This window comes from Pelobates fuscus, chromosome 4 (assembly GCF_036172605.1).
Source record: "Pelobates fuscus isolate aPelFus1 chromosome 4, aPelFus1.pri, whole genome shotgun sequence".
NCBI lineage: Eukaryota > Metazoa > Chordata > Amphibia > Anura > Pelobatidae > Pelobates > Pelobates fuscus.
Genome location: NC_086320.1, coordinates 64388096 through 64403228, shown reverse-complemented (window position 1 = coordinate 64403228; position 15133 = coordinate 64388096). Strand labels below are relative to the sequence as shown.

The following is a 15133-nucleotide window of genomic DNA, read 5'->3' as shown; positions in this document are numbered from 1 at the left end:
TGCATCTATGCAACTGCAGTCCCACCAGTATTGATGCATCATTTTTCTGGATACAAACTAACCTAAAATAACACAAGTCACGACCTTTGTACCCTTTTATACATTTGTGTTGGTGTATTGTTTGCCCCATTTGTGGTTTTACAAGCCCTTATGTGCATCAGGCTGCTGTTCTACAAATGTCCGTTCCTGCCCCGACCATGTCTGTAGCGAAATGCATTAAGCCTGTCCTATAACTTACATGTGTGACTGTATTCGTTTATTGTATTCATGTGTTTATGTATACTTTCGTATGTCGGTTCGGTAGTTTCATGTGAATGAAACTACCGAACCATTGGACCACCCCAATGAGAAGTGTGCGCCTCGTTAGGCGTTCACACTTCTCACAAAAACCACACCTTGAACCTTAATTACTGATGCCTGGGTGGCCGCTGTTCGGCCATCTTACGCATCAAAATCTCAGCGGTGTTTGGTGGTCGAGTGTCTGGAACTCAAATCGGACACTCAAACAACCGAACACCGCTGAGACCTCCAGAGCTCCGTAACTACCGAACGGAGGGATCTAACGAAGCCCCATTCGGTACCGAACGAGGGAACTGTAATGCAGGTGAATTTAAGTGTGGATGGCTAAGATTATTGTAGGTTTCAACTGCCAAACGGAGACCGACCGCAGGGCCTAAACGTATGGAACCCTTTTTGGCTACCACCTCGTGTGCGATCGGTCAAACTTCACCCTCCACCTAACTACCGAACCCCTGGTCCGATCTGGGTGAATTTTGGATAGATTATTCACCCAGATCAGGGCTACCTAGCGGTACCCTAATATTAATGTTATGTACTAGTTTAGGGGTACATCCAGGTTTGGGGTAATGTACAGTGTAAATTAAGGGGATTATGAGTCACTCTGAGGGGAGGAGATGTGTGGGAGGTAACAGTTACAACATTGGTTACTGTCCTAATTGAGGTGAATCCCTCCCTTGCATGGGAGCATGCTTTATAAGGAACCCTGGAATAAAGATTGTCAGTTCTGCTCCTGAAACGGTGTGTCGTCCAGTTATTGGGATTGCTGTTGGGATATTGCAGTGTTATTTTACCTGCTGGAAACTCTGCTTGTGGATTTACAATTGCCTTGTTCCTGAGCCTCACTGGGATCTTAAGTGGAGAATAGCTGTGGGCTATCAGCTCTCCGCTACAATGTCCATGACTGAGCTTTGTCCAGACTTTCGAAATTAGTATTGGTCCTGATTTCATGCCTTCTTTTAGTGTATTAGACCTCTCTCATTAATCGTAAGAACAAAGTTTATAATTAAATATAGTTCAGATAGTATAGTAAGAATAGTTTATCCTGGCCTGAATTGGTTAGTGTTCATTTTGATGTTTTTTGTTATTTACCAAAGTATTCAGCTCACCCACTTTAAGGTGCAGTAATACACCTATCATTTTCTCCTGTTCCTTTGATAGATGGTCGACTTCTTGCGGAGAATCTTCTCATATCATGACACTTGTGTCTGACGCTTTAGCACCGGCAATTTGCAAATTTTCTCTGTTTTCCAACCAGTGGACCTTCTGTTCCTACGTCCACTGTCCCCTTTATTAAATACACAAGTCACCGCCCCCACTCACAGTCCACAAGCCATTGAGGCTCAGACCCAGTTGCTACGTTTGCACTCACACTCTTCAAACCAGAAAAAAAAAAAAAAGTGCAGTGTATTTAAAATAAAAATATATGTCACCCAAATAATTTGACCCAACACCCTCTTTCTGGAATCCCCACCTTCTGATTTTTTTGTAATAAAAAAAAAAAAAGTTAAAATAGCCAACAACAAATGTATTATTATAGTGGTTTAACACTTTGCCAAAGAGATGACCAGCAAATTGGAAAGAATTGCAGTCGCACTGAAATGATACACAAGAGAGTTTATTTTATTTTAACATGGCTTCCTGTATACACTGTTAAGGCCTCTAAGAGGATTTACTTTCAGACAGTATCTCCTAGTGAAAGGGCAGAATATAGAGAGGTTGAAAAGGGAAGAGCAATAGTGTAAATCCATATGATAATGTTACATTGGTAATGCATTATACCTCGGGTGGGTAGCTCACTTTAGTAACCTTAGGGTTGCATTTGGCCCTTTAATATGATGTCCACTATGTGCTGGTATTGAGATATTTCAGTTGGTCTTTTAGTTTGGTTTGCATGGAATTTTAAACTCTCAGCCCACATTTAACAGAGCCGTGCTCATGTTGCGATGGATTGGTCCTATCTTCTGATGAGTGTATATAGCACTTTCAAATAAGGATTACTATAAAATACTAGAATTATTAAAGTAAGAATGGAAGACATTTTTCTCCTCTACATTAAGGCTTTTTTCCATATGGAATATGTTCTTCTAGATTTATTTTTTTTGATTCAAGCAGTTGATGGTTAGAAAACGTATTTAATTTTTTTTTTGCCAGTTTGAGAAATGCTCATACTGTGCGCTCTGGTCTGTGATGAATTACTATACACAAATTTTACATGTAGTTTATAATATTGTAACATTGGCGCCCTTCCCAACCAAGAGTCAAAAACGATGACCTAGTTACTTTGTCTCATGATGGTTATTGAGTTGTTCATGAATCTAGCAGTTGCTGCTACCTGTGTCGCATGACATTAATGGCCTTCTTCTATGATTCTTGCAAATTATTCATTATTTTGCTACTAGAAGAACGAGATAAAGTATAGTCTGTTTTAGATAGAGAGTGTGGATTGTTATGTTTATTAGGTTGATTTGCAAATGAAAAACCTTTTCTTCTTTTAAAGATTGAGAAGAGATTTGACCAACAAGGACAAACTTTATCTAGGGATCTAAATGTCTTTACAGAAACACTCATGTTTTTAATCTAGAATTGATTTTTGTAACCGGTTATACAGACTTTATATTACTAGCATTCAACTAAGGTCAAAATCGCCAAAAGAGAAGAATAGCTGAATTTTTCCGTTAGCTTATTTTGACCTTAACTTTGAAACTCACATTAGTAAATCACCTAGTCCATGCAACCAATTTAAGTGATAAGAGCAGATACAAGTATAGGCTAAATCAGGGATGCCCAATGGGTAGATCCCCAGGTGATGTAGAACTACATCTCCTGTGATGCCTTGCATTCCTTTAGACCAGTGGTAGTCAACCTTTTTCTACCTACCGCCCACTAATGCATCTTTTTGGTTGGAAAAAATGTCCTTACCGCCCACAAGTTTTCGCGCAAGTGCGGAATATTTTTTAGAAAGGAGGGAGTTTTAAAAAAAAAAAAAAAAAGGTACATACATTTATCTTTTTATTTCTACTTAATGCAAGTTTATAATGTTTTTAACTTTATAACGTTTAATGAGAAAACAATAAAGTAAATTGAAATTACCTTTACTAGTGATTAATGAGATCCTTGAGGTTGATGCTGCAAGACTAAATATTTGATATCTGGTTCGATTTTCGTAAGGAACAAACGAAGGTCTCCTCTTTCGGTGATATTCAGACGACTTCTCTGTTTGCGCATAATATGATTTCTCATCTGTGCGTCAGCTCCCCTCCCAACCTTTTTTAAAAAAAATTGTAACCTTCCGTATAGAAATGCCCAGTAGGAAGGCTGAGCTAGGTATCCCACTTACTATTACTTACTATAGCCCACTATAACAGACAGGCATACATACAGACAGACACACACACACACAAAGACACAACACACACACAAAGAAAAGACACACACAGACATACAAAGACACATACACAAACAAACATATTTAAGTCACCCTCCTGTTTCTCACCTTTAAGGTGCAGGAGGGTGACTTTCCCTGGGGTCCAGTGGTGGCTCAGGTGGATGGGAGTCAGAGTTCCCACTGACTCACTCCTCCTCCTTCCTCCCGCACGGGCTCTCTGTATGCTGGGAGGAGTGACCGGGGAATTACTTCCTCCCAGCAGAGATGATGTAATCACAGGGGTCGCGGTCGCGCTGTAAAGCTCCCAGCGCTGACCGGGTCCCCTCACAATCCACATCCATCGGGTGGCCCTGACAGCAATTTGCCGCGCGGGCCGGGGCCGCAGGTGGTGATGGCGGTACCCGGTCACAGGGGTACCGCCGGCTCGGACACGCCTGCTCACCCAATCTCTCAAAAATTAAAAAATCCCTACCGCCCACCTGGAATCCTGAAACGCCCACAAATATCTGGGATCTACCTTTAGAGCATCCCTGGGCTATATATAGAAAAAAAAACTGCTATAAATCGCAGTCCTCTTCAATAATTATAGCTAGTTTTTTTCCAAAACTCTTGAATTATATAGAATATTGCTTGTTATGCCTACTCAAGTAAGCCTGAACACCAAGTTTGCAGTACTATTTAACACAAAAAAAAAAAAAAAAATTACATAAAATGACAGCAGGCACTGAGAAACTGATTAACAACCATCCCATATGGAAATTCTGTTGATTTAATTGTAGTTTTACGGAGGTGTTTCAAGCGTTTTGATAAGGATACGGTTCTGGTAATGTTTCAGAAGGTCAAAAACCATAGGACACCCCAGAGAACTCAATTCAGGAAGAAAAAGAAAAAAAAAAAAAAACACACCCATCTCTCTCCAGGTACAATGGGGATAAAAACCAAACAAAACTCAAGTTAATGGATAGAGGCTGGCCAGTAAAGGAAAAAAAAAAACTTTATGCACTATTTGTTTGTTACTACCTTTATATGACCTTCTATTTGATTTTTTTTTTTTTTTTCTGGGGTTTTATGTAACCAGTGACATGAGGAGTAACTTGTTTATGTATATGAACTCCTCCATACAAGGTGGTGTGTAAATGGAAAGTGTGGTACTTTATTTAGCCCCATCATGATGCATTTTAATATTTTATATTTTAAAATGTATTACTTGCGTTCCAAAACATTATATAGCAAAGCACTAAAGTACGGCACATGTACATACATGTGAAATTACTGGCCTAGTCCTACTCCCATACACTTGAAAAGGGGGACAATGGTGGATCGGATCAGCCACTTGCTTGTTTGTTTATTTTTTGCAAATGGATTACAAATACAGGAATAATTTCTAGGCCAATACCAAGGCCATGTGATAGGTTCATGTTTACCCATATTATCGAGATGTAAAAACTGCCTGCCACAAAGGGAAGTACTCGATAATGGGATTGCCCTCCACAGGTGTAAATTAATAATTCTACTGTAACAAAAGCAAAAAAAATAAATGATATAATGCAGCACCAGAATTTTTTTTTTTTATTCCCAACAGCATTGCAAAAATGGTGTACAGATTCCAGTCTAACAGTTTTCTTAATCAAAATACATTGTGAATTACCAAATTAAATTCTACAGTGTGGAAATAGTTACTTATTTTAATAAACAATGCAAAGTGCTAAATCCCTACAGCAACATTAATATCCCCTGCTTTGGGAAGAATTTAGTCCGTGTTGTGGTTCTAGCATCAACACCAAAGCTTCATCACGCAAGATTAGAGAACATTCAAGAGGGACGTTTTTAGTAAATATTTGCTAAACATCACAGCCAAGAAGGAAACCGCAGCTGCTCCTGCACTTAGCCCCTGAAGTTAACAAAAATTCCAGTTGTTGCAAGTTACAAAAAAGATAAATGCGTTGAATGTATGGAATACTAACGAAAGCGCACTTAGAAAAGTATTTCAAGGATCAGTTTCAGTATCCCGATTATTAAATCCTTCAGCACAGGTTTCTCCTCCTGAGATGTATCCTGTGGCATTTTTCCCTGCTTTTTTTGACTAGCTTCTACATCTTCAGGATCAAAAGAGGCATCAGCATAAGGATCATCGTAGATGGTTTTGTCATAAAATATTTGCAGCTCAAATTCACTTTCCTGGTAAAAGGGATGTCCGTAGATGCCAATGCCCACTGGCCGGCTGAAGTGATCTGGCACAGTAATTATGTCAAGCCCACAGGTTGCTGACTGCAGCTCGTATTCATCAAAGCTTGGATGCAGGGTTGCAGCAGATACGTACAGATCAGCATCACCTGCAAGACTCTGCATTTGGAGTATTATCTTTCCGTCATAATTTAACCCAAAATAAGTGTAGTTCCCTGCCCCTATTTGTCCCTCGACTACATGAAGGAGCGTCCATTCACCAGGAACTTCATCTGTTGTGCACTCAATCAGAAAAAGCTTGTAGGATGCTAAAAGGAAAAGTATTCTTCTCCAGTATGCCACCATATTTCTACTCGGCTTGACATCAATTTCCTGTGGCAAAAAATAAGTGAGATCAGTGGCCTGCCTGATGTGCATGACATAAGAAATTAAAAGGTCATCTATAAACCCCACAGTATATTTAGGTAGCATGAATTATAAAATGTGATGAAGAGGTTTTTGTCTTAACTTCAAGATTTGGTGCATCATTTAGAGAATGTTAAAGAACACAATGTAAAAAAAAAAAAAAATATGTGAAAGTAAAACGAATGTGTGTTAATTGCTGGGAATGCAAAGTGAAATTTAAATTTTAGATTAAAAAAAAAAAAAAAAAAAAAAAAAAGTTTATAACCAACCTGCAAAATGCCAATAAGACAAAAATGGTTATTAAAGCCTAAAATTTAAAATATCAGATCAATAGATTTGAGTATGGCTAAAAAAAATAAATACAAAATCAATTGTTTAGATGGTCCAAAATTAGTCCATTTGGCATTTCAGTTCCCATAAATTTTGACCAAACTATTCAGACGAACCAAAAATTAAAAAAAATCAGGTAGGTTTTCTGCAAAATACATACACAATATAAATATGTATATATCTTGCAGTATACAGGTATGTGCATTTTTCTGGCATTTGTGAACAGATCGAGTAAGAACCAATTGAGGTGGGATAGTTAAAAGGACTGTAGGCACCCAGATCATTTCATCTCAAATAGTGGTGTAGGTGCCATGTCCCTGTCATTTTAACCCTACAACTTAAAGAAAAAAAAAAAACACACATTACCATTTTTCAGGAGAAGCTATTTTTTCCATTACAGGGCTAACACTCTAGTGACTGTAACCAAGTAGGCGCTTCCTGGGTCAGTGCTGCACAGTGTACATGGAGACACTTAATCGAACACACACACACACACACACACACACACACTCACCGACACAGAGAGAAACACCACTGCCCAAATCTCTCTCCAGGCACAATGGGGAGAAAAACCAAAACAAAACTCAAGTTCATGGATAGAGGCTGGTCAGTAAAGAAACTTTATTCACTATTTGTTTGTTACTACCTTTCTACCCTTATATGACATTCTATTTAGTTAACTTTTTTTTTTATTTATGGGGTTTTATGTAACCAGTGACATGAGGAATAACTTGTTCATGTATATGAACTCCTCCATACAAGGTGGTGTGTAAATGGAAAGTGTGGTACTTATTTATTTAGTCCTATCATGATGCATGGCGAGTAGTTGCTGACTGGCCAAGCCGATGTTCGGCCCCATCCCTGTCCCGCCTCCTTTACAATTTCATCCAATCCAATGCTTTCCCAAAGGGAAAGCTTTGGACTGGCTGAAAACAAATTGTGTTGACTTCAGCTTGGAGGTGGGTCGGGGCATGGTCAGCAATGTTGGAAATAAGGTAGGTTTTATTACCTTTTAAGGGGGGTAAACACTATAGGGTCAGGAATACACGTTTGTGTTCCTGACCCTTAAGTGTTTCTTTAATGTAAGCTAGGAGTGTGGAGTCTGAATTTACAATCAGTATGTCTGAAATCATATTAATTATATCTCAAATTGATAACTATCAGAACCCAATTATTTGAGATAAACCCAATTTTTTCTCCTATGCACAAGTCTACCAATACTATTTTGCCTCCTCTAATCCTCCTACTGATTCATTGTGCCAAACAGAGGAATTACACATTTTTCTTAGAGGCTCTCCAGACTTCTAAACTAACTCAACAAGCAGTCTGAGGGTCTTTCACACGTTTGCTGTTTAAAAATGTTGTTTCCACGAGAAGACACTTTAATAGAACTTAATGAAAGCCAAGAAGGCTTCCTTTCTCAGTACCAAAATGACTACAATACTTTTGTAGGGATTTTTCTCATTGGGAAGCATTGGGCTATGCTTCTATATGAAGAGAAACAGATTTAACTCCTTCGTGAACAGACCACTTTTCAATTTTCTTACTGTTTGGGACCAGGGCTGTTTACATTTCTGCAGTGTTCATGTTTAGTTGTAGTTTTCCTCTTACTCATTTACTGTATTCACATATTATATACAGTTTCTAAAGATACCATTATTTTCATAATATATAATTTACTATAAAAAAAATTATATATATATATATATATATATATATATATATATATATAAAATGAATGTAAAAAAATGCTTTAATTATTTTAGAATATATTATACATGTATGTATAACATTCATTTTATAATTTTTTTATTTTTTTTCCTTTTCACTTTTTAGCAGCATGGGGGACTGGCAGCTACAAGAGTCCTATTGCGGTGATGTGATCATGGTGATCACATGGCCCTGGAGGGCAGGGGTGATCACATGGCCCTGGAGGGCAGGGGTGGTCAGAGCTGCTGCAGGGGGACTCCCTGACTGATCGCCGCGGATCGTCGGTACAGGTAAGTCCAGGGCTCCTATTTGCCACGTACATATGCGGTCCTTAACCTTTATTGTTGGACATACTCTCATTAACGACCATGGATGTACAGACAGAGATATAGATATATAGATGTCTGTTTCCAAGACAAAGAATACAATTCTCAACAGAATTATGCATTTCTTAATATTTTCTTACCAAAGTGAGAATTCAAAAGTCAATTTCAATTTTCAAGTTTAATTCCAGGGTAGCCAAACTGAAAGCATAGACAGCAGTTTGTCCAGTGTGACAATTTTCACCATAACACATCACAACGCAGGGATTGAAATCATAACCCCTGAAACGCATTTGTACAGAATGAGCAGAAATAAAAAATAAAAAGGACACCTCAGGTGGGAATTGAACCAACAACCCTTGCATCATAAGCTCCAGCACACCGTCTCAGATCAAAAGTTCTAAAATCTCATATAACAATCATACACTGGGTGCACAATTCAAACCTGCTAGAGATTAAATGGGGAACTTCAAAGTCAACTCAAGGGACAAACTGAGCATGTCTGATGTGCTCTGATTGGGTAGAAGGAAAAAAAAAAAACCCCAAAAAAAAACCCACACAATCTAAAATTAATACATATACTCGCAGTCGTCCTCAACAGCTTATCCAGTCAGTAATGCAGTGAAAGAAGGTGTTCGGAAAATTACAGTGTTGCAGTGCTGTATGGTACAGGATTACCATGTATAATGGAAATTTGCAGGTTAACCTTAACCCAAACAAAAACAAGATCAGCAATTCACTCTTACCACTGGACTTTTTTTTTTTTTTTTTTTTTTAAATGACCAAAAAAAAAAAAAAAAAAAAAACCTATTTGAGTGCTGCCCTAAATGATCCTACAGACTAGTTACCACTTTAAACAAAAGAAAAAAAGCTCTGTAGACATGACTGCTTTAAGCATTTGTGCATCTTCGTTTAATGCGAAGCAGGAGTGTCAAACTAATACTCTGAAGAGCCAAATAGTCCACTGAAATAGGTATGGAGGGTTGAATGCATAAAATGTATATACACACACACCCGAAAAAGGGAAGCGCTTACAAGAACAACTTTACAAAATGTCATGTATGCAATTACTTTCTTATAGTGAAATCTATTATTTTTTTTTGTTAAACTGTGTTTAGTGTTGTTTGAATCCAGTGGTGTATTTGTACATATTATTGGCATGTAAATGCAGGGGGCGAATGCACTGCCACACATACATTTTATGCCAAGCTCCACTTTCGTTAAGTTTTGGGTGCTGGAGGGTGGCTTACCAGAGGTCCAGTGTTAACTTGCTAGTCAAAGATGACAAGGGTCTGAGATTCCAGACTCCCTTACTGTGTGCCTGCTCCTGTCTACCCACAAGGTAGTGACCTGAACTCTGTTCCTCCCAGTAGGATACAGGGGGAGATCAAATGCTGTGACAGGAACCTGGTCCGGTGGCCTAACTGGGGCCCTCCTGAGTCCCATAACCATATGATTGGCCTCCACTGTGAGCTCTACAGGCCGTATGCAGCCCACATGTTACACAGCCCTGCTCAAGACAATTCATACTTTAGTGAATAATCTGGACAGAACTCCCCCCGATTTAATAATCCAAATGTGCTGAACAGGAAAAAAAAAACTAATCTACACATTTCTTTATCAGTTTACTAGCATGGATTTCACTGCCTGTAGATTTGCGTTGGACATGTTCACTTTAAGAAGTTAAGTTGGCAGAAGCATTCTGGATTTTTATATTCCATCAGTCCTGCGGCAGAATGTTTTTGGTTCTGTGTGGTATACACAGAAGGGGAGTATCCACAACTAGCTGTATTGATGAGAAAAACAAAATTGAGCAGTTTGGCAAAGTCATTAAATATGTTGCAGTTTGTGGTGTCCAGTTTCATGGATTGCTTTCATGAATGAAACCATCTCCCAGTGCTGAACTACTCAATTAAATAGGGGACGACCAATAGTGGCTGAGAAATTTCTGATGTCTGATGCTAGTTTGTGCTGCTACATCCCAAAAGCGCGCCATGGGATTGCGATATGGGGACTCTTGAGGAGTGAAGTACACTGAATTCTTGTTTTGTTCACTGAACCATGAAGGAGATTGGTCTTTGTTATTGTATTGGAAATAGCCATTAGAAGAACGAGAGACGTTAGCTCTAAATAAATGCACATAGGAGGTAGTATTAAGGTAAGTAGTGGCCTTTTAATAATACTCAATTTGTATCAAAGCAGCACTGTCATCCACTTATTAAAAAAAAAAAAAAAAAAAAACATCTTTATAAAATACTTATGACGGCATTGGAATTTCACTGAAAATCCAACCCAGTCAAGAGAAATACAGAGACAATATAGGGACTAAATTAAATAGGAGAGGGACTACTTTGTCTCTGTATTTCTCCTCCGCCTCATTAGTGAAAACAGCAGGATATTGGCTGGGTTTATGGTGCATCCCTTGGGATTCCCCATAGGCCTCAATGCTGTATTCTCTCGAGTACAGCAGTGACGTAGTTGAAGAGGAGTAGCTCAATCAAGATGGCAGCGTCAGACAGGTTCAGTTAAGTAATCTCACCCTGCCTGCCCCTTTCCCCCCCCCCCTCTCTCTCTCTCAGCCACTGGACTACCAATGGTGATATCACCGTCTGGGACTTCAGCCTGACTGCGAAAGTGCCGCTTTAATGCTAGGAATTATGCCAAGAAAATAATGCCCAAAAACCATTACATCACTATTTGCCTAAAGAGAGGCTGACACGAGACAAAATGGATCCAAGGATTTATATGTTTTACACCCATATTTTTGCTAATCTTCTACTGTCCAGTTTTGGTGAATCATTGCACGCTGTAGCCTCAGCAGACAGCATCTCTGTATTTAAAAATGCATAATTTCTCTTTTGTATAGTACGGGTTATTTAATTTGTGAACACAAAACACAATTTAGAACTGCAATGGTTATAGGAAAACAATTTTATGTTTTTAGCGACATGAAATCCTTTTATACCTTTTACTCATTACATGCATTGAAGTTTTGTTCTAGTGCAAACTATTTTTATGAGCTACAAAAAAGTTAGAATAGGTAAATATGTTACAAGGAAGCAGCCAAAGTTTGAAAATAAAATAATTAGTCCTGCATATAACAGACAGCGAGACGCTTTGATCTATAAAGAAATCCCTCACTGAATCAAGTTTCAGAGTTTTGTTAGCAAAGCATTTTCTGACCTTATTTATTGAGCATTCCTTAACTGCAACATTAGTTTCTGTACATTTTGTTAGCTTGCAATTCTGTAGACTGAACAAAGAGGCTGGTCTCCAGGGGCCTACGGTCTTTGCCTAGGTCCAGTGAGGATTGTTTGAAGATTTAGGCAAGGCTGCAGGTCATATAAATAAGAGATTCTGAGTTTGAAAGATGTCTGCATAATCTATTTCTTTCACCCCCTCGCTTTCTTTTTGTCTGAGCAACTTTGAGACTACCATCTTTCATATAAAATACGCAAGTGATCGAGTAAGAAAAGCTTTGTAGTAGCCTGCATTAACATTTACAAATTTCAGCATATCACTGATGGCAATTAACTACATGTATGACAACGTACCTATTTGCTTGCGATATTGATCGACTGGGGTTCTTGTTGATGCCGCATCTTTTCTACCCATCTTCTATTCCTACCATAAAGAAAAATGAGGGAGGGGGGGGGGAGGGGGATCAATAAATCTTAAAGGAAACAAAAAATATAGAGCATTTAGCATTGCAATGTACAACATGATGCATCAGCTTTTTGTTGCATTAACTGCTAATTAATTGTATTACAGCATCATCCATCACTCAAGCCCGAGGTTTAGGTCTAAGTGACTGCTCTCTGTCTAAAGGTCGTTACAGGATCCTGATACATACAATACTATTTTCCAGCATCGGAGAGATAAAATAGGAACACAAATGAAGTGTACCAGACTATGTATGTGTAGTGCCATGCATGGCACCAAAAAAAAACAAAAAAAAAACTGTAACCATGTTTTTAAGTGACACTGTTCCGTGGCCACAGCTGCTTATGTTTTGGTGGCAGGGACAGATGGAGATTGTAGTGGACTCTGATTGCATGGGTGTTTGCGTACGTGCATGGACACTTAGGAATGCCAACGGCTCTGATGAAGCAGTAGGCATGCTTGTTTCATCATATCAGCTAGTAAAAAGGAGTGCATGTACAATTCATGGCAAACAAGACCTGAAAAATAAGAGTAGGGAAATTTGATAGAATTGAAGACCAATGATCACCATTTTTACCTAGCGAGAATGGTCTGTCTATGAGCAATTGCTGCCTATTGTTACCACAAATAACCCGAGGTATTCATTCTGAATTTGACGATTTCAACAAGACAGGATCCCATTGCTGTACGGTCTTATCTGGCTGTCTGAACAGGTATGCAATCACAGCCAACCAAAAAAACCCTGCCTCTGAGAAGACTGACTGAGTGAATGGTAACATTAAAGATGGCAGTAGGGTATTCTAGCAGATGTAATCATTTTAGGTTAGCTGCTTTGTGAAGGAGTCAAAAAATAAATTTAATACACACACACACACACACAGATCCACAATATTAAAAACTACCTGCCTAATATTATTTAGGTCCCCCTCGTGCAGCCAAAAAAATAAGAATTGAAATCACTGATGCGTCAAGGCATGGACTCCACAGGACCTCTGAACGTGTCCTGTAGTATCTAGGACAATGACATTAGCACAATACCTGGGATATGCTGTGTGCAGAAAGTGGTTTATTTGAAGGACAGCAACAGTTTCAGGGTACAACCCTTCGTCAGTGCACATACCTTTACAAAACAAAGTAAAACACCAAACAAAAAGTGCTTTAAACCACCTGCCCTTTGATAATTGTTACCACCAAAAAAAAAAAACCCAAGGTGAGTTTAGAGCTTCATGCCACTTCCCAGCACCATATTATTACATGTGGTCCTTGGTAATCTCGCAATAGTGTGTGACACCACATATGTAATTATGGCACGTCAACCGTTACTGTGCAAACCACTATACTTGTGTGTTTTGTTTTTTTAAACCCGTTTTATGCAGTTTATAAGTGTATTTGTTTCCATAGTTACAGCTGATGTGTCTGTCACACACTGTAGCGAGTTTACCCAGAACCACAGGGGGAGCAGCAAGATGGCGCTGGAAGCAGCATGAAGCACATGCTTTGCCCACTGAAGTCCCAAAGCCAATAGGAAAGAGCTTTTTTTTTTTTTTTTTTTTTTTTTTTTTTTTTTAACTCTCAGCCCCCATCCACACACTACAATCAGCTCCCTCCCCACCCCCTCACTCTGCCCCCCTGCCCAAACCTAAAAAGAAATACATTTCAAATTTAAAAATGATCTACCTTACCAGGCTGGACCCCACCAACGCCAAAGAATTCATACCCAGGTCATCCCGTCAAGCCACGCTAGCAGGCAACACAACCTGAGGGGCTCACACTGCCCAGAGACTCCTCCACCACCTTGAAGACCACAGTGCCCGCCGCCAAAAACCCGAAACAACGGAATCACATCCACTCTAAGGGTGTTCTTCTCATATTTTATCAAACACTCTAGCGTACAACCTCAGAGTCCTTAATCACTACGACCACGAATGCGCTGGAGAGGACTGATGTTTCATCCTAACTGAAAACTAACTTTCTTTTCTTTATATTTATGTTGTGTGTTCGGTGTTGCTCTCCTCGTCACCTTTATACCAGTTAGATTAAGTTATTTCCGTTCTTCGTAGAGAAGAGCACATTAGCACCACTGGGACTCACCCCCCCCCCCCCCCCACACTAATCCAACAGACAGGTATAGCTGATGCGGTATCTCCCCGGGGAGGGCATCTCCTCCACCCCCGGAGTAGGTGCATCAGAAGGTTATAGCCTGCCAATACCGTATCCAACGGTTAAACACAAGCCCAGGGACCGCTCTAATACTATGGTGTTATTACTGTGATATTGTTCTGATATTTTGTTGTAGACTAACTTTGTGTGGAACTCAAAACCCACCCAACGCGACCCCACGCACTGGATATCTAATAGGCCTCTGCTCTTGTGTGCACTCCACAGGCCATAACTCACGCTGCCTATTTACCATGCCTCTGGCACATGCGGAGTGACCACAACCCAGAATTGAACACGCAAAGCACCAGCATAATGTACAGACCAGTCGGTTTCACATGAGGTTACTAGCTCGTTTCTTATAGACAGGGTTCCCTGCAAATTAACCCAAGAATATTTAAACATTTTTAGATGGTACAGTTCTGCTTGCAACACATGCCTAAACATGGTGCCATGATCTCAAGCAACTTCGCACTAGATAACATGTATAACCCGATGGCTCGTTGTATTACATTATATCTGTATATGCTTACATCAGAATCTCACTTTTAAATGATTCATTGCTGCCTAGTGTAATTTGCTTTTGTCCCCGTATGTGTACTAATAGGGTATGGCCCATTCAGCTCTTTTACATAGGCCCCTATACATGCTGGGGGACCGAAAGGCAGAACTTAAA

At 39.4% G+C, this 15133-nt stretch overlaps 2 protein-coding genes across 2 annotated transcripts in view; both read right to left on the bottom strand.

Moving 5' to 3' along the window:
- TRIQK (triple QxxK/R motif containing) overlaps positions 1–12264 on the bottom strand; it is a 55702-nt gene extending 43438 nt beyond the window's left edge. Inside the window, exon 1 of the mRNA XM_063450325.1 lies at positions 12192–12264. Within this exon, the coding sequence (XP_063306395.1) occupies positions 12192–12252 (61 nt within the window). The 5' untranslated portion in view covers positions 12253–12264. The remainder of the gene's footprint in view (positions 1–12191) is intronic.
- Positions 5269–12264, bottom strand: LOC134607774 (UPF0669 protein C6orf120 homolog). Its single transcript, XM_063450323.1, has 2 exons — positions 12192–12264; positions 5269–6241 (listed from the first exon to the last, which is right to left on the bottom strand). Exon 2 carries the CDS (start codon positions 6212–6214, stop codon positions 5660–5662), a length of 555 nt encoding a protein of 184 aa, XP_063306393.1. The 5' UTR covers positions 6215–6241; positions 12192–12264; the 3' UTR covers positions 5269–5659.
- Positions 12265–15133: the final 2869 nt, after the last annotated feature.